The sequence below is a fragment of the Corvus cornix genome, chromosome Z, assembly GCF_000738735.6.
Source record: "Corvus cornix cornix isolate S_Up_H32 chromosome Z, ASM73873v5, whole genome shotgun sequence".
Classification (NCBI taxonomy): domain Eukaryota; kingdom Metazoa; phylum Chordata; class Aves; order Passeriformes; family Corvidae; genus Corvus; species Corvus cornix.
Window position 1 is genome coordinate 21,759,028 of NC_046357.1, and position 17,379 is coordinate 21,776,406.

Consider the following 17,379-nt stretch of genomic DNA (forward strand, 5'->3'; position numbering starts at 1 on the left):
TGTTGACAGTGTAAATTCTCAAAGAACCTGCATGTGTCCCTCTTAAAGAAGGTGGGCAATTCAACCTGGGGCAGACTTGGAAGCAAAATTATGCATCCAGGTTGATGGATAAGCCTTGGTCAGACAGTCATTCCAATGAGCTACCTGCCTATAGAAGACCTACCTGCACTTCATTATTTTCAGAGAAAGTGTTTGTGTAGTTTCTGGGAAAATGAGGTCCTTAGTTCTCACTGGTTTTTGTTTTTAAATTATTAGGATATTTAGGGAGGCTCAGAAAGCAATTTTTAATAACAGATTAATCTAGGGTGATATATCTGTGGTATCTATTTTTTTCCCAAAAAACAAGTGATCTTTTCTGTCTGATGGTCTCAGTCATCACTGCTATTAGGAGTATTATTGCTGTACTAACGTCTGTGCAGCTGCAGAAAATTAGAGCTAACCACTAGGGAAATTCAAGTCTACAATGGATGCATTAATCCTCCGATTCTTGGGGTGTGAGGTGAATGGGAATATAACACTTGCCTTCCCATTCCCTCTCTGCCAGCTTGGCTGAGTGTTTCCAAGCCCAAAGTCAGAGTTTTTGTGCAGCTCTGTTGCAGGATGGTATGGATGAGACAGCGGGGAAAGTTCAGGGCCGTGGTTCTGTAGTGAAGCAGGGACAAAGCAGCTGGAGGGAAAATCCTACTGAGCCTAATAAAGTTTGCTGGTCTTTTGGGTTCATAGCACACCCCCACCTGCCCACATCATAGAATCATAGAACAGTCTGGTCTGCAAAGGACTTCAAAGCCCATCTCATTCTAACCCCACTGCCATGGGCAGGGACACCTTTCACTATCCCAGGTTGCTCCAAGCCCCATCCAACCTGGCCTTGGGCACTTCCAGGGATGGGATATCCACAGCTTCCCTGGGCAAAGTATCATTCCAAGACATTGCTAGGATGCCACATTTTCACAGCAAACTTCAACTTCTTTGATATCAGCGACAGCCAGAAGGGAACAACATGTGCATCCAGCTGCCTTGGAGAACCTGTGCATGAGCAGATTTCCAAGGACCTCAAGAACAATGTAAATTCTGGGACAAATTCAATCAGTGTCAGCCAAGTCTTGCCTACGGCTGGACTTTAGGAGCAGAGCATCAGGATTTGACTTTCAATTCCAGGCAAGTCTTTAGACAGACCATGACAATACACTGAATAATGCCAAGCCATGGCCACACCAGCAGTGTAGCCTGGAAGTGCACACCAATATCACAGTAAGAGGTTTGGGCTGAGATGTTTGAGCTAAATTAGAATGACAGAATTTCAAAGGCAGGTAGATCCTTGCTTGGGCTGTTTGAAAACTTTTGTAACTTGTTCCTACTGTCCTTGAGGGACTGCACATCCCTGAGACTGTGATGCACAATTTATACTGAGCAGCTCACGATCACATAGAAACTGAACACAGTGGCAGGGGGAAAATCTGAAAGAATTTTTGTGGAAAGAAGGTTCAGAGAATACTAGGGAGACCTGAGGGTCAGGTCCCTAGTCACTGAGGGAGTGGACTTGCACCTGCAACATTCGTGTGTCCTTGATTTTTCTCTGTGTTCATGATGGAGGAAGGCTCTGAACCAGAAGAGGTTTATAAAAACAAACCAATGCAGCCTCTCCTAGACACACCTGTGTCTCTCTGCAGCAACAACAGTCTAAGAACAGAGATATTTTCATTCATTAGGAGAAGAAATATTAAAACTTATTTTGAAAACACAGTGTAAAGTGTCTACACCAAATAACTTGTCTTACTTATTTTCATGTCAGCGTGTCTATTAAAGTACACCAGTAGTAATATTGTATCTGTAGGCTTACAAGACAGGAATAAACGGGCCCCTTTCAAATTACTTTGTGTTCCACTGTTTCTGCTTTCAGTGGAGTGTATGTGTAGCAGGAGCATAATATCAAACTAAAAGTAGCATCACACTGCAAATCTCACAGTCCTGATAAATGGTACAGTCTGCTGCCTGGGTTATACAGGGGGCTCCTGGAAACTTAATCCTCATACTATGCTATTTTCACATGGTAACTCATATTCAGAACTTTTCACCTTCTACACAAACAGACAAATGCCAAATCCAAGAACGAACTGTTCCTCACTTTTCCCAAGTAGATAACTAGCAATTTTCTGCAATGTCCCTGAGCACTGCAATTTTCTAGAAGGAAAATGCGGACTGATGCCATGGCAACCACGGCAGACTAGCACATCGGTGTCATTGCTGGGACACAGGTCCAAAAGAAGGGTCCTTCCAAGCTGAGAGCACTGCATGAAGGAAGGCAGAAGGCCAGGAGCAGGTGGCTCCTTCAGCTGCAAGCTGGGGAGTTACAAACCAGAAGGGAAAATTGAGCCAGGGGTGAGACAGCAGATTGGTGAGATCACTGAGTACAGGGGTGAAAGAGCGCAGAAGAACATCACCAGCTTGAAAGATATACGTTATTTCTTTTTCTATCTCTCTACATTTGATTTGCAACCTTTTATCTTCTTTCCCACTTGTATTCCTTTTCAAATTAATTTTTGCCTTCCCTCTGCCTATTTCAAAGTGTCTTCTCCTACTTTCTTCTGTTTTCTACCCATTCCCTACCCTTTTCACTGTCTCTTTTCCAGCACCCCTTTCTATTTCTTTCTTCAGGCTTCTCTTCCTGTCTCTGACACTGAGGAGTGATACTGTCATTTTCCTTCCTCTCTGTCCCACTCCATGGCTGTTTCCACATGTGCACTGGCTGGAAGAGAAGGATTGGTACACTTGCTTCACTATCAATGTTTGACCTCGAGATGGGCTAGACAGAAAGCGCCACATACACATAGAAACCAGGCACTTGGAGTGCATTAAGAAAATGTCATGATAATAAACTCAAATCTGATAACAGAGATTTCTCAAGATGTCAGACTTCATTGCTTGAGTGAAAGGTAGCGCAAGTGACTCAGTCTCTCAGCTGCAACAACAGAACATACAGATGCAAAGATTTTCTTATTAGTTATGATTTCTCTCTCTTTCTTGTCTCTTTCCAATTATACAAGCACACACATCAACAGGCAGGTTTACTTCCACAGAGGGATAGGTGTAAAAATAAGATTAAATAGGCTCCTCTTTTCCTCAGGTGCTGTGGGTTTCAGTACTTGAGGGGATGGAGCAAGCTTTCAAGAGTTGGAACTGCCATATGAAAAAAGAATGATGTACACAAACACTCTGGAATATTCATGTGAAGTTTAAGCCCAGTGATGGAAAGTCTATGCAAATTGTGTCTCCCTGAGCCATAACAGAAAAAATGGTTCCTGTATCGAAATCTATTTGTGCACATTACTTACAAATTATGATTAATTTTCTTCTCTAAGCCTGTGTCCTCCAAGCTGTGAAAACAATTTTCATGGTTAGCTAGGAAATTATACAAGATGTGTTCCTCACAATTTATGAAACCCAATTGTAAGTAGTGAAAAAAATCAACTAGGAAAAAGACCAATGGAGAACTGCATCCTGGGAAGCTTCACTGCATCTGGCAATAGAAGGCATTGAGTAAGAAAAAGCAGTGCCAGAGATGGGACAAAACTGGGACATGTTACAACTTCTTTACAATTCATAATTATCTTCCACCTCACAAGGATCCTGGTTTTATGCGAAGTAAAGCATACTTATTGACAGGTTGAGACACATGCGAAATCTCATCAGCACAGTCCTGTTTACATTCCTTTTAGACCCAAGAGCCTTTCCTTCTCTGCTAAGAATATCAGAACCACGTGCTTTCTTTGGCCACACATTTCATACGCCTCCAGCACTCGCGCTGCATTCACAACATACCTCCACTTTTTTGATCTCCCCAACATCTAGGCCCCAAACCGAGAATTTCTCCACAGAGCCATCTGCAAATTCATCCTTTCCTTCTGGGAGATCCAGCCACAGCCTCTCGGTCTGCACTTTCTGCGGGCCCATGATGATGATGAACACGCGGCTGTCGGTGCTGGAGTCGTACTCCGTGCCTGTCGTGACAGTGATGTGGTACGGGATCACTGCGACAAAGAGAGGTTTATTCATCAGAAAACCCACACACATAAGCACTTGTACAAGACTTGATAAAACCAGGGACTCGTCCCATCAGAGGGAGCAGCTGTGCATGCCAAATAGGTTCACATCCCATTGAATTCATTTGGAGGAGCGATAACATCATGCTTTGTTGGGCTACAAGTGTGCTTCGGAGACTACTTTCCCACGGCGCGCTTGGGACTGAATTCTGCGAGGGTTAATTTCCCCAGACAACCCTACTGGCTGCAAGGAGGTTATAAGTCCAGATTTCTCCCTAACGGATGACAGAACAGCAAAAGGCTTGAATCCTTATTGACACCAAGAGACCTTCCTGAAGATGAGTCTGAGCACCTAAATCTTAAACAGGCTATTAGGCCAAAGTGATCTTACACTCCCCGTTCAATAAAGACAAATAAATCTGTGCTGACTCCAAGGTAAGCCATCACCATCTGAATGTCCCAGAACAACCACAAATGCTCTCCTTTGTGCCTCATTCAAGGTTTGCTGTGATCTATGGAGCAGCTCAGGGTTTCAGCATCCCTGTACAAACCCAGACAGAGGAGAACAATCCGTGTATTAAAGGTAAGTCACTCAATAATTCTATGCGTTGCATAATAATTTTGGTTGGGGGAGAAACCTTCAGGGCAAGGCTTGGTAAAAGAGGAGGTGGTTTTTCTGTGGTTTTCAGAAATTTCAGTTCAGCTGTTAAAAGGGAGGAAGTGCCAGACTGCTTTTCAAGGGCTTTCCAAAAGCTCATTTGGGTAAGCTGAGCAGGCGGTGCAGAATTAGTCGCTGAATACTCGTTTGATTTCTCAGAACATTTGTGCAGGGCTGTTCAAACAGTTCTGACAAGACTCAGAGCTCTGAAACTTGCTTCGTCACAGACTCAAAACAGCCTGGCTTCATCATCACTTTTCTGATTTAAAAAAAAAAAAGGTTTATAAATTGACAAAAAGAACCCTTGGCTGGTTTTCAAATTACCCAAGACTGACATCTAATTTTGCTTTATGATGACTAACAACATTTTTGAGGTGGGGGTTGTACTAGAAATTCACATCAGACACAGAATACTTGTGCAACATCAGGGAAAGCATGAATTCATACTGATCAAATCTGTCCTTACCTCTGGATAGAGCAGAACCCAAAAAGATTCATTCAGCCCCAATTTGAGGATTTTGTGTACCAACACAAAATGAGCTGATGATTAGGCAAGATTTATTCTCCCATTTATGGTGTAATTTACATTCCAGTGGGTGCATCAGCACAATGATACACAATGCATTTAGCAGGAAAAAGGGTTTAGCTGTAGTCAAGGCAGATTTTATAAGTATATATTGAGAGGTCATGTTTAGGACATCTCCAGACCTTTAAATAAAGTATATTTTGAATAGGGACAACATTTGCTTTTATACAGGTTTTGTCCTGTTCTCCTGTGACAGACTAAGTTCAGAGAACTACCAGCATTTCTAGCTGATCTTTAAGCCAAGGTACTTGAAACACCTATGAAAAAGAAAGAGGAACTATGCCTAACTGTAATTTCCCACTTTACGTAATGGATACAGAGATATAGAATAGCTTACTATCAGAGAGCAGGAAATATTCTTTGCAGTTCTTTCCTCTGACAACTGGAAAAGGGATCATTAAATTCATTTATCTTCCCTCCCTGTTGCCTCCCTCTTTATCTGGGATTCATACTTCCCTTTTTTCACACACGGGAGGATGCAAATCCTGGGGTAAGCGGCCACAGAAGGACACCACAGGTCCTCCAGCCCATCTTCCTTTGTCCTTGAGTGCCAGCACAGGGTTCAGGCTGCTCAAGGCCACGTGTTCCCCTCACAGCAGGATGGGTTTCCTCAGGGATCCATCCATGCCATCTCCAGGGCTGCTTTCCAGCATGGGGGAAGGTTCCCAGTTCAGACCTATGCAGCATCCTAGCCAAGCGGACTTTTCCCGGAGCTCCATCCTCACCTCCTCCATCTCCTGCCCCTCAAAGGCATTTGCCAATTTGGTCACGGCAGAGTCAGGACTGGGCTGAGTGACAAAAGTCACTCCCTTTCCCAGCCAACTCCCAATACCACTTCCTTATCGAACCAGCTGAGCTGGCTTTTTATCCAGCTCAGAAGGTGGCTGCCTGGCTCACCCAGTCCATCTTATCTGGCATTCCTTCAGGAAGCAGTTTCCTTAATGAGGCCATGTCACTGAACAGAGATAGTGGTGACGACAAGCTCCAGGACTCAGAGAAAAAAAGACCACCCTGGCACAATGGGGATGATGGGAACTGTCCTAGCTCTGCTGGAGAGGGGTCCTCATGGGAAATGATGGTATTTTACCCATTATTTGTGAAACTACATGGAATGCCAACATGGCAGATGTTATCCATTGTCACAGCACAGAAGTAATATCAGAAGGAACATGGAAATCACTTATTTTTTATTTGTGCACAATGTGGGATTATAAAAGAAGGGCAGCCGCAAGACACATGGGTTGCAGGCCGGGTTTAGTGATCTGCAGCATTACATCTGCTTCCCAAATGAAAGGTGTGGGATGTGCAACCCAGGTATCAAACCACCACAAGCTACTGGGCACCAGAGGAGCAGCAAACCATCTGTGTGAGCACCCTTGGACTCTGTGTGAGTCCCCCTGGAGAGCTATCTTAAACTCTTAGGAAAATTACATCATTTTCACTTTGTTTACCATGGAAGTTTAAGATAGGTTGAATCATTTTGCACTTGCTGTGGATTAAGAGCACATAGACAGTAACTGTGATGCAGCTGCTGCCCAGTTAGCCAATACAACACAGTATTGTAATCATACATCTAAAATCTTAATCTAAAGCTAAAAGGCCCCCTGTAGGATATCAAAGAACCATAGGTTCAGTTTAGCTGATAAGTCATTGTCCTGGAACAGAGAGGTAGTCATAAAAAGAGTATATAAATAGTAAAATCATAGAATCATAGAAAAGCATGGGTTGGAAGGGACCTTAAAGTTTATCTCATTCTAATCCCCCTGCCATGGGCAGGGACACCTTCCACTAGACCAAAATGACAGCCGTTGTGATGCCTGCTATGTGTGGTAAAGAAAAAACCTGAAGGGTTCTAAAATAAATCACATTTAAATTCAAATGAAATAATATTTCACCTTGAAATACCATCTTGATTAAGTCAAAGAAACAGTTTGGAAACACTGAATTTACTGTGAATTTCACGACTTATGCCACTGTTGAGGGCAGAGACCTGCAGGAAAAGCAACAAACACAGAAACACAAGCCCTGATCCAGCCTTTTCTAAAGCAGTCACAGCACAAGAAAAGGAGAAATAATTTGCTGCTCTGCCTCTCCTTGCTCTTCAGCAGCATGAAAGCAGCCTCTTAAGCACTGAAAGCCAGAGCACACAGATGCATACAACCAAACACTCAGGCACGATCACTCACGTGAGCCTTCCTCTGCCGCCTTGACCAAGCTGGATTTTCTGGGCTCCTTCGGGTTGGCATTGCTGTCCTGGCTGGACACGCTGAGAGAGGAGCCATCCAGGCTGTTCCGCTCGCCATCGTAGCTCTAGTTGGGAGGCATGTTTGGGAGGGTAATGAGGCTGAGTGCTCAAGTGCTGTCAGCTGTTCCCATGTGCCTCCAAGAACAACATGAGAACAAATCCCCGTAGTCCCCCAGGCACCTTCTTGGTCAGTGTAGCTCAAATAAATGTGACTGGCATTGTACTGGTGGTCATTCACTTACTTCTTTGGTAACCCTGACAGGTCATTTTGGATGTGTGTTATAATAACAGAAAATATAATAGACCTGAGAGTCTTGTGAGTTGTGACCTTTTCTGTGCTACCTGTCTGAGCAGGAGGAAATTCAGATCAATGGAGCTGTGCCAGAGCTCATAGAATCATAGAAGGGACCTTAAAAGTCACCTTGTTCCAACCCCCCATGGGCAGGGACACCTTCCACTACTACAGGTTACTCCAAGCCCTGTTCAATCTGGCCTTGGACACTTCCAGAGATGGGGCAGCCACAGCTGCTCTGAGCAATCTGTTTCAGTATTTCACCATGTTCACAGGGAAGAATTTTTTCCTAATATCAAATCTAAACCTACTCTCTTTCAAACTGAACCCATTCCCCTCTTGTCCTGTCACTCAAAGCCCTTGTAAATTGTCTCCCTCCATTTTTCTTGTCAGCTCCCTTCAGGTACTGGAAAGCCGCAATTAGGTCATCCCAAAGCTGCCTCTTTTGCAGGCTGAACAATCCCAATTCTCCCAATCTTTCCCCACAGAGCTCCTCCATCCCTCTGATCATCCTGGTGCCTCCTCTGGGTTGGCTGCAGCAGCTCCAGGTCCTTGTGCTGTTGTTCCCCAGGGCTGGGGCAGCTCTGCAGGTGGGGTCTCACCTGAGCGGGGCAGAGGGGCAGAATCCCCCTCCCCTGCTGCCCACGCTGGGGATCAGCCCAGGGCACGGGGGGTTCAGGGGCAGGGCAGGTCCAGCTCTCCCCCACGGCACCCCCAGGTCCTTCTGCTGGGGCTGCTCATTAGGTACAGGTCAAATATCATAAGAGGCAGAGTACTGCAGCTCTGAGTGATACGAAACACCAATTGTGTTTGAAGAGTTACTGACAATGCATTTGGTGTGATTGTCCAATAAATGTGAGGCTCTCACCACACAGTCAAATCATTAAAAGAAAATAGGAGTGATTAGTTTTTCCTTGTTATGAATTGATATAAGCAACAGGGTAAGCGTGTCCACAAGCATTCACAGCGTTGTCTGCTGCAGTTTTATGAGGCAGCATATGGCAACACTTATCCACGGTGTAACTCCTCTTACATCCACTCTGCTGCATTCAGGATGAGTCTGGGCCAATTCCATTGATGATCATTTTAGTGGTAACTGTCAATTAAAGAGTCTCTGTATTCTGCAAAGTGGACTCCTTAAATAAAATGAACTTATAATCAGCTGCTTTATTATGTCTCATTGTATAGAAGTAACAGAAGTCTATTAATCTTGTTTGCTAATTTTAATTAGAGCATGTACCTCGAATTCCAATTAGCTACGCTAGGCCAATAAGCAATAGAGAGTGTGCAAGTAGAAAGGACATTTCACTAAAAAACATTTGAGTGCTTTGAGTGGTAGCAAAGAGACCTGGCTTTTTATGTCTGGCAGTGGTGGAATAGGGATTTGAAAAGAAGAAACCATCCAGTCCAAGTGAGGATGAAGTCAAAGGACCCAATATTCTGGTTGGAGGACTTTGAATAGTGGGACCCATTACTAACGTGCTTTGTGGGCGTAGCAAGGACAGCAGCAGGGAAATGTACTCTGCTGTGGATCAGCAAGGTAGTGAACTCTCATCTGAAGAGTTCCACTTACACTCCTTGATTTTTCTGTTGAAATTGCAAATTACAGAGATAATGATAATGGGCTGAGAGTGGCCTTACTTTCAGGTCTTGTCTGAAAATCAGAAATTCATTCTGGATAAGCCAAAAGCCCTCACAGTCCCTAATGAGCTGCCTTGGACTTCAACCAGATATCCAACAATTTTATTTTTATGAGTAACAGTGGAATCTGCTTTGAGCCATAACTGTACCTGTTCATAAAGTGTACGCTCTATCTTTTTGTCCTCTTTCTTTCTAGAGAGCCAGCGCTCGCACAGGAAAACGAACGACTCCTCTGTGGTTTCATCCAGGATCTCCACTTTTTCCAGAAACCAGTCAGGACTGAACATGCTATTGTCGTGACGAATCTTGATCTTGTATAAGATGCCAAGGTCCACGGCCTGTATAGTGAATGTGTCCTCCTGCAGGGTGTTCAAGAGCAGTTGGTTTTGTTAACAAACTCTCAACGGATCATCTACTGGAAAAAAGCAAAAAAGGGAGACTACAGAACACACATGTTTAAATTCCATATTGCTGGATGGTGTTTAGCTAAAAGCTTTGCAGAAGCCCATAGAGGCATATCTGTTAGCTAAAACTGTTCTTCAGGGAAGTGTTTTTAAAGCCTGTTTTTGCTAGGAGGGGAGCTGCAAAAAACACCACTTTTACAACCAGTTAGAATATTGAAATCCTGGGAGATTTTTTTAGTTTCAGTATACTCCCCTTTCTAATCCAGTTGGACTTGTATGAGCAATCCAGATAAGACAATCCTTGCCACCATTATATCCAAGCGACTCACGGGATGACCACAGAGCATCACTTTTGGTGTTATTTTCTCAAACGCAGCCACAGTTTAAGTCCCATCAATTTATCAAGTTTTGTGGTGAATTCCAACATATACTGTGTACATGCAAACCAGTTGCACAGGCACTGTGGGAATGTGCAGCTCACAGCTCCAGCCAGTTTACATGGACCAAGCTCATAATTTGTCCATCAGTGAGTTCATAGGAACATCTGCCTGTTTGCTGCAGTGCCTGTCAGTTGTAATACCCAGCTGACAATCCATACAAAGCATTTTAAGAGGTAATGAACGTGGTAAATGGAATCAATCAATTCATCCCTCATAGGAAAACTCAGCCTATAAAGACAGCCATTGACTTGATAGGTTAAAGACTGAGAAATGGAAAGTGTTGTTAACCCTTTGCATTTGTACCTGTCCTCTTTCAAACTTGTTGAAGTTTGTTTCGGATTTACTGAGTTTTCTCTCTCCCATGTCCCCCAGGTCTCCATAGATATTTAGAAAGACATTAGCATCTGTTCCAGCACCATAGATATCCCCAGTGAACACACTGATCTTGTAGGTGTGAACTGCAGAAAGAAACAGAGATGATTTCTGGTCAGATGGAATATTAATATCCATGTTAGGTACTGAATTTACCTAAGAAATTGATCCCCAGATTTTCTGCTTGTTGCTTTGTAGAGGTTTTTCTTTCAGGTTTCTGATTCAAAGACTGGAGCATCCCGGGGCTGACACTTGCTGACTTCCCTTTTCTCCATCTAATCAATGCCTGTGTGTTGCTTTGATCACACAGTTCACGTTTAAAAATGCACAGAATCATCATGGTCATTACTGGATGGGAAGTCGACAGAGGTGAGGGAACTCAGCACCTTTTCATAGGGAGGCTCGAGGGACACAGGTCTGAGAGCAAGTCATTCAGTGCTGTGAATCCTCAATACTCCATCTTCCATAAACAAAGACTGGGAATTCAGAAGTGCAATTACTACAGGAGTTAATGGCACGTATCACTATAAATTCCCCAAACAGACAGAGAACAGGTTTCTGGGTCCTTTTGCTGAGAGAGTATTTAATTAAGGAAGGGCTGGAGCTATGCTGTTTAAGTACCCTTTCTCTTTAGCTTGCTCAATGATGAGACAATAAAACCTCATCAAGCCTTTAGTAATGTGCTTTACCAAACCTGTTAAATACTCTTATTTTTATTTTGCTACTCTTCCCCCAGTTATATGGGGAAAACAAACAGTTACTGAAAGCATCCTCTCCAGGAAAACAATGAGGGTCTGTACAAGTCTCTGATTACCCTGGTGGCACATGAGCCATGGAGAATGCCTCCCTGCAAATCCCAGGGCAATGCAAATGAGCAAGAGGCACAAAGTCTTAGTTAGGATTCTGCGTGCGCTAACAACGTTGAAGAAAATTGCTATATAGTCTTTTTCTTCTTTCACAGTAAAACCGACCCTATTCTGCTTCATCATCCATGAAAGGTTTCCATTGATTTCTCTGAGAAATGGATCAGAGTCATCATCTGAGCACATCCACCACGACTCTGTGCAGTGCTGGATTTTCTGGTTTGCCTCTTCACATACGTCCTACAGAGTTAGAGCTCCGTATTTGAGAGGCAACTTCTACTCTAGTAATGAAGGAAGCAATGTATATTGTCTAATTAGTCAATGCACCCCTCTTTCGCCTTTGCTTGATAGTTCCAGAGACCTCTAGGACTAAAATGCAGCCTATTATATCATGATCCTCAGAATACCACAAGCTGATATTCCATCACTATCATTTACACTGTTTACTGCCTAAGATGTATGAGGACTCACAGACATGCACAATATTTAATTCTTGTCCCAGATATTTTATATCTAAACCAGAAGACCCCAAACTCAGCCCTAGCTTCACACCAGAAGAAACCTTGAGTTATCCAAAAATTATATTCCATAGATTATAAAACTTGTTTTCAGGCTTTGCCTTCAGAAGGAAAAGTGAGTCACCCACGTTAATTAACAAATGGTAACTGATCTAAGGTAAAGCAACAGAAATTAACAAGTTAAGGAAAATGTCATGAAGGCACCTAGAAGTCATAGAATCATTGAATCATCAATTTGTTTGGGTTGGAAGAGACCTTTAAAGGCCACCTAGTCCAACCCACCTGCCATGGGCCATGACACCTTCCACTGGACCAGGTTTATCAGGGTCCCATCCAACCTGAACTCAAATGTTTCCAGGAATGGGGCATTCACTGCTTCTCTGGGTCACACTTGCTGGTGTTTTACCACTTAGTAGTTGATATTAAAATTGTCTTTGCCTCTGCAGGAGAAGAAATCTCCCATGAACTACCATGTAGTTCCTAACAGGAGGAAGGAGGACAGCAGTCTTCCTCCCAGCAAGGCACCTCTTCCCTTGGCAATGGAAAAAAATCCATATTAATTCCATCCTGACAATGTTCTACAGTAAATGCAAATCAGACTCTGAAAGAAAAGAAACAGAGAGAGAACTTATTTTCTCCATTGACTCATCTTGTTGCCAGATGCAAGAGTTGAGAATGAAAATGGCAGCTGAATTCTTTTTGCTCTGCTCAGGATGAGGAAGTTCATGACCTCTCTCAAGGACATAATGAGCTCTGGGTGCAAAAAGGAGATTCTTTTCTAGAGGAAAAAGAGGTACAAATAGCTGGGCATACAGAGAAGCAATGATTTAGGGGTGAAATTTCAGTTCTTCTTCACTTGTTTCAGCTACTGATAAGGCCAAACACTGAACGTCACCACTTTATAAGATGGGCTCAGAACTGAATAAGAATTTATTCTCCTGAGAGGCAATTTAATGAGGTGACGGTGGCTGCAATGACCCAGATTTCTAAAGGTTATGTATTTGTACCTGAAGGGTAGTAGGCAAAACAACTCTGGAAGGAAAGAAGACAATTAATTAGACTCATAGGATAGGAAAGGGCTAAGTGCACAGGACAGGTGACGTTGGGCAAATGAGTGAAGATGTTAACACAGCCTGGAAAACAAGATGTAAGAATTTTGTTAGGCATCAGAGGAGATATGCAAACTATGGGTGTCGAAGGGTGTCTGTGACAGGTTCTTAAAAGCTTCACCAGAAAATAATGATGGTATTGCACAGAAGTGCTCCAGGTGTGAGAGAGGCCAGAGAACGGGAAGGGAAAGTAGAGTTAACAGTCATATCAGCATTGCACTGAACCACACATCCAAATGTTTTGCTCCAAAAAAATCAGATAAATCATCCCTACCTACTCCTAGGATTATATTACCTTCTAAAGCATCTTCAACTTCTTCTTCTATCTGCTTGAGTGTCCCATCCTTCAGGAGCTTTTCAGTAAAAATATCAGATGGCACCAGTTCTCTGATAGTCTCGCCATCGTCTTCAGACTTTGCAAGCCATCTTTCACATGGAAATGTGACAGTTTCTGAGCCCTGGAGTAAACATGACAGAGGAAACCTCTTCAAAACAACATGAACACACGCTAGCATTTCCCCTTTGAAAATACTCTGACATGCAGGCAAGGATTTTCAACTCACGTATGTGTGCGTGTGCATGTAGAGGCAGACCTAAAATAGCACATAGAAATGTATTTCCTCCAGAAAGAAGACATCTGAGGACTCTCAGAGGAAGCACTGAACATGCAGCAGAAAACAGGATTCCCAGTGGGTGTGTGAGAGTGGCTGTATGGTCCAGTAGATCTCTGCCCTTCCCAGTATTAGAGCTTGTAAATTCCTAATCAGGACTGCACTTTTCCTGCTGAAGCTATGTTTTACTGAGACTCTGGAATTCCTCTCCAACCCTTATTCAGGCAGCATTTTCTTTGAAGCCAGTAGAGCTTTTTTTTTTTTTCCCTGAGCTCAATACTTCATGATTTCACCCTATAATTCTGTGACTCAAGCTGGGTTCCAGGCAATTCCCATACATGCAATAAGAGGAGAAAAATACTGATTTAATTTTTGATCTTTTGTTTTGACTTCACTTTGGTGGAAACAAATATGATTTATATCATCAAACAGACAAAAACAACAGAACATGTGTTTTCCACTTGGTAAACAAAATTAATCCCAGACTATTCATTAAGAACAGACTCCCATAAGGCCTCCAAGATGGTAAGATGCAGGCAGCTTTCTGAGTGCTGGGCACCCCAGGCTATGACTCCATAAAGAGAGGGGCATGAGCCACCATGCAAGATACAGAGGCCACAAGTCTGAACAGAAGGGAAAAAAAAGGAAGTTAGTTTTAATCTCACAGTAAATAAATACAGAAAAAAAAATGGCCCTTTCTTTGCTGACAAGCTCATCATTTATCTCTTACACAGCACAGGGGTCTCCTGCTTTTTCTAATACTCTGTGTGCCATCACTTCCATATAGAACATACCAGTGGATTTAACAGAAAGCAAGAGGTGTTTGGGTTGGGCAGGACCTTAAAGATATCTCGTTCCAAGATCCCTGTTATGGGTAGGGACACCTTCCATTACCCCAGGGTGCTCCAAGCCCCATCCAATTTGGCCTGGAACACTTCCAGGGATGGGGCAACCACAGTTTTTCTGGGCAATCTGTGCCAGGGCCTTACCACCCTCACAATCAAGAATTTCTTTCTAATATATAATACCCTGCCCCCTGTCAGTGTGAAGCCATTCCCACTTGTCCTGTCCCTCTATCCTTTGTCCAAAGTCCCTCTCCAGCTCTCTTGTAGACACCCTTTATGAATAATTTCCACATTAATTACTCTGCTGTGATTATTTATCAAGCCCATACAGGGTCCTTTTTTACTATTTAAATACTAAAATATTAATTACTAAAATTTATGGTAAGGGAAGGGAATAGATCTCACTTGATCTTGAACATTGTTGTCACTGTGTACTACAGCGCTGTACTGCCTGGAGCTGACACCATCACTGGGGAGGAATAGCTTGTGCATCCAAGATCAGATGTGCACTCTGATCACAGCTAACCTGGAATGAACAGGTCACAGTGTCACCACACAAAGATCACAGGGAAGTTGGTCTATGGGAGCAGAACCCCTCCGAGGGGCTTGTGTGACTCAGTGTTTTGAGTCCTCAACAGAATCATGCTTTGAGTACACACAGCCCAAATCTTCTGCTGTTAATGAAACACCATTTCTCCTCCCCTCTGCTGCTCCCTGCAGTGCTGCTGTTTAACCCCAGACAGAAACATTTAACTCCATGAGGAGGTTTGGAGAGTGGCATACAAAATGGTGTCAAAGAAAACTGGCAGCACTTCAGGTGATTTCACATCTTTTACTTTCAAGTGTTATTTGTGCTATACAAGCAGAACACAGCACCTAATAACCAGCCACAATTCCTGCCTCCTCATTTCTGCACTGGCTGTCTGACCACTTAACCTGCATTATCTCACTGTACGCCGAGCCGATGAACAGTGCTTATCTCCACACCTGCAGGCTGGGAAGAGAAGGCTTTCCAGAATGATGCTTCAGTGCTAGAACTCTCTTCTCCTGACAAAGATCCCACTTCAGTCACATTTCTCACTGAAGCTTTCAACTGCTCCTGAGCATTCATCCTGTTGGCTGTATGTGCCACTGATGCAAACACTGTTTATTTGGTAACAGGATATCTAGGGACTGGAGTGACTGCACAGTGGGGCATTACGTGCACTTTCTGCAAGAGTTAATTGTGTCATTATTGATAATCACCATGCCATTGCCACAGTTTTCATTGGGGTTTCCCTATTAGTGACTGTATTAATATTTAAGTGATGTAAAGTGCACTGGTTTCTATCACCCACAGTAAAATCCTCTTGCAGCCCTGAACAGATTTTTTTCTTTAGTCTGGACCTAAACTAGAAGCAGAGTATGATAGTGTGCTAAAAGTCAGTGGTTTTCCCTTCTCCAAATTGTAACAAATGAAATATAATTATCAAATATAATTGGCATGCCAAGACAGTTTTTGCAGAGTGCAACAATCCTAGTTTCCTACCTAAGTGCTTTCAATTTAATCTGAAAAGTTACTGACCTCATTTTTCTTTTGCAGCTCTACAGATACATCTAGACACATCTTAGCAGTCTAATCAGGTAGCACAGCTTTTAGAAGCACTGGCAGCATATTGCTATCCTGTGGCAGGTCATAATATCCTGCGGCTGATCAGCGGCATCATGCAGCGCTCTGCTTTCTTCTTTTTTCCCATGCCATAATCAAAAGATCAGCAGAATTGTAAATCTCTCCATTCCCAAGTTGTTCAGGGGTTTCCTCCCTTCCTCCACCTTCAGGTTTCTCACCGTCTGCCCTTCAAAGCTGCTGCAGTGACTGAGGAGGGGGTGCAGCCCTGAGACCCTCTCTTGGCAAATTGAAGAGCACCCAGGATGGAGCTCTCAAGCACTTCCCAAAGTGCTCAGTTTAAGGCCAGTGTAGAAAGAGGCAGACCAGGAATCTTTTTCCCTCGGTTTCCACATATTTGGGCATCCCCCTCTTCATGTTCCCCAGCCTGTGACCAATAAACATATCTCTGAAAATAGTGTAAACCTGTTCATTAACCTAACAAAGCTGTACAAGGCCAGGTTAGGCAATACACTGAGAGTCTGATAATGTCAGACTGACAAAAAGGGGATCATGAGGAATAATCTGAGGATATTGGCTTGTGAAGAAGCTTGTTCAGGAGGATGGAGAAGGGAGACAAGGGGGGGGCCTTCTCACTCTTTGTAACTCCCTGACAGGAGGTTGGAGCCAGGTGGGGGTCAGGCTTTGCTCCCAGAGCACAAGGGACAGGATGAGAGGAAATGGCCTCAAGCTGCACCAGAGAAGATTTAGACTGGATATTGGGAAAAATTTCTTTGCAGAAAGGGTTGTCCAGCCCTGGCACAGCTGCCCAGGGCAGTGGAGGAGTCCCCATCCCTGGAGGGATTTAGAAGCTGTGTGGATGTGGCACTTGGGGACACGGGGCAGTGGCGGCTTTGGCAGTGCTGGGGGCAGGGTTGGACTTGATCCTGGAATTCTTTTTCAACCTAAACTATTCCATGATTCTGTGGTGGGGAGGGTTCAGAGAAGACCTTTGACTTGACTGTGTAGCAAAGAGAATAAAACATTTGTAAATTTTGAAGGAGGAAGCAAGATGAGAAGTAGGTTCACCATGACTGAGCAAGCAGGTGTTTTAGAACTTGGTGTTAGAAGTCACTTGAGGAGGGGGCAGACCTGAGGGGAAATAAAAGC

At 43.6% G+C, this 17,379-nt stretch overlaps 1 protein-coding gene across 2 annotated transcripts in view; it reads right to left on the minus strand.

Moving 5' to 3' along the window:
• Positions 1-17,379, minus strand: part of LOXHD1 (lipoxygenase homology PLAT domains 1) — a 78,649-nt gene that overhangs the window by 40,723 nt on the left and 20,547 nt on the right. For both annotated transcript variants that reach the window (XM_039567746.1, XM_039567745.1), the window contains exons 12-16: positions 13,464-13,626; positions 10,610-10,764; positions 9,612-9,821; positions 7,471-7,594; positions 3,820-4,028 (exon numbers count right to left, since the gene is read on the minus strand). In XM_039567746.1, the coding sequence (XP_039423680.1) occupies positions 3,820-4,028; positions 7,471-7,594; positions 9,612-9,821; positions 10,610-10,764; positions 13,464-13,626 (861 nt within the window). The remainder of the gene's footprint in view (positions 1-3,819; positions 4,029-7,470; positions 7,595-9,611; positions 9,822-10,609; positions 10,765-13,463; positions 13,627-17,379) is intronic.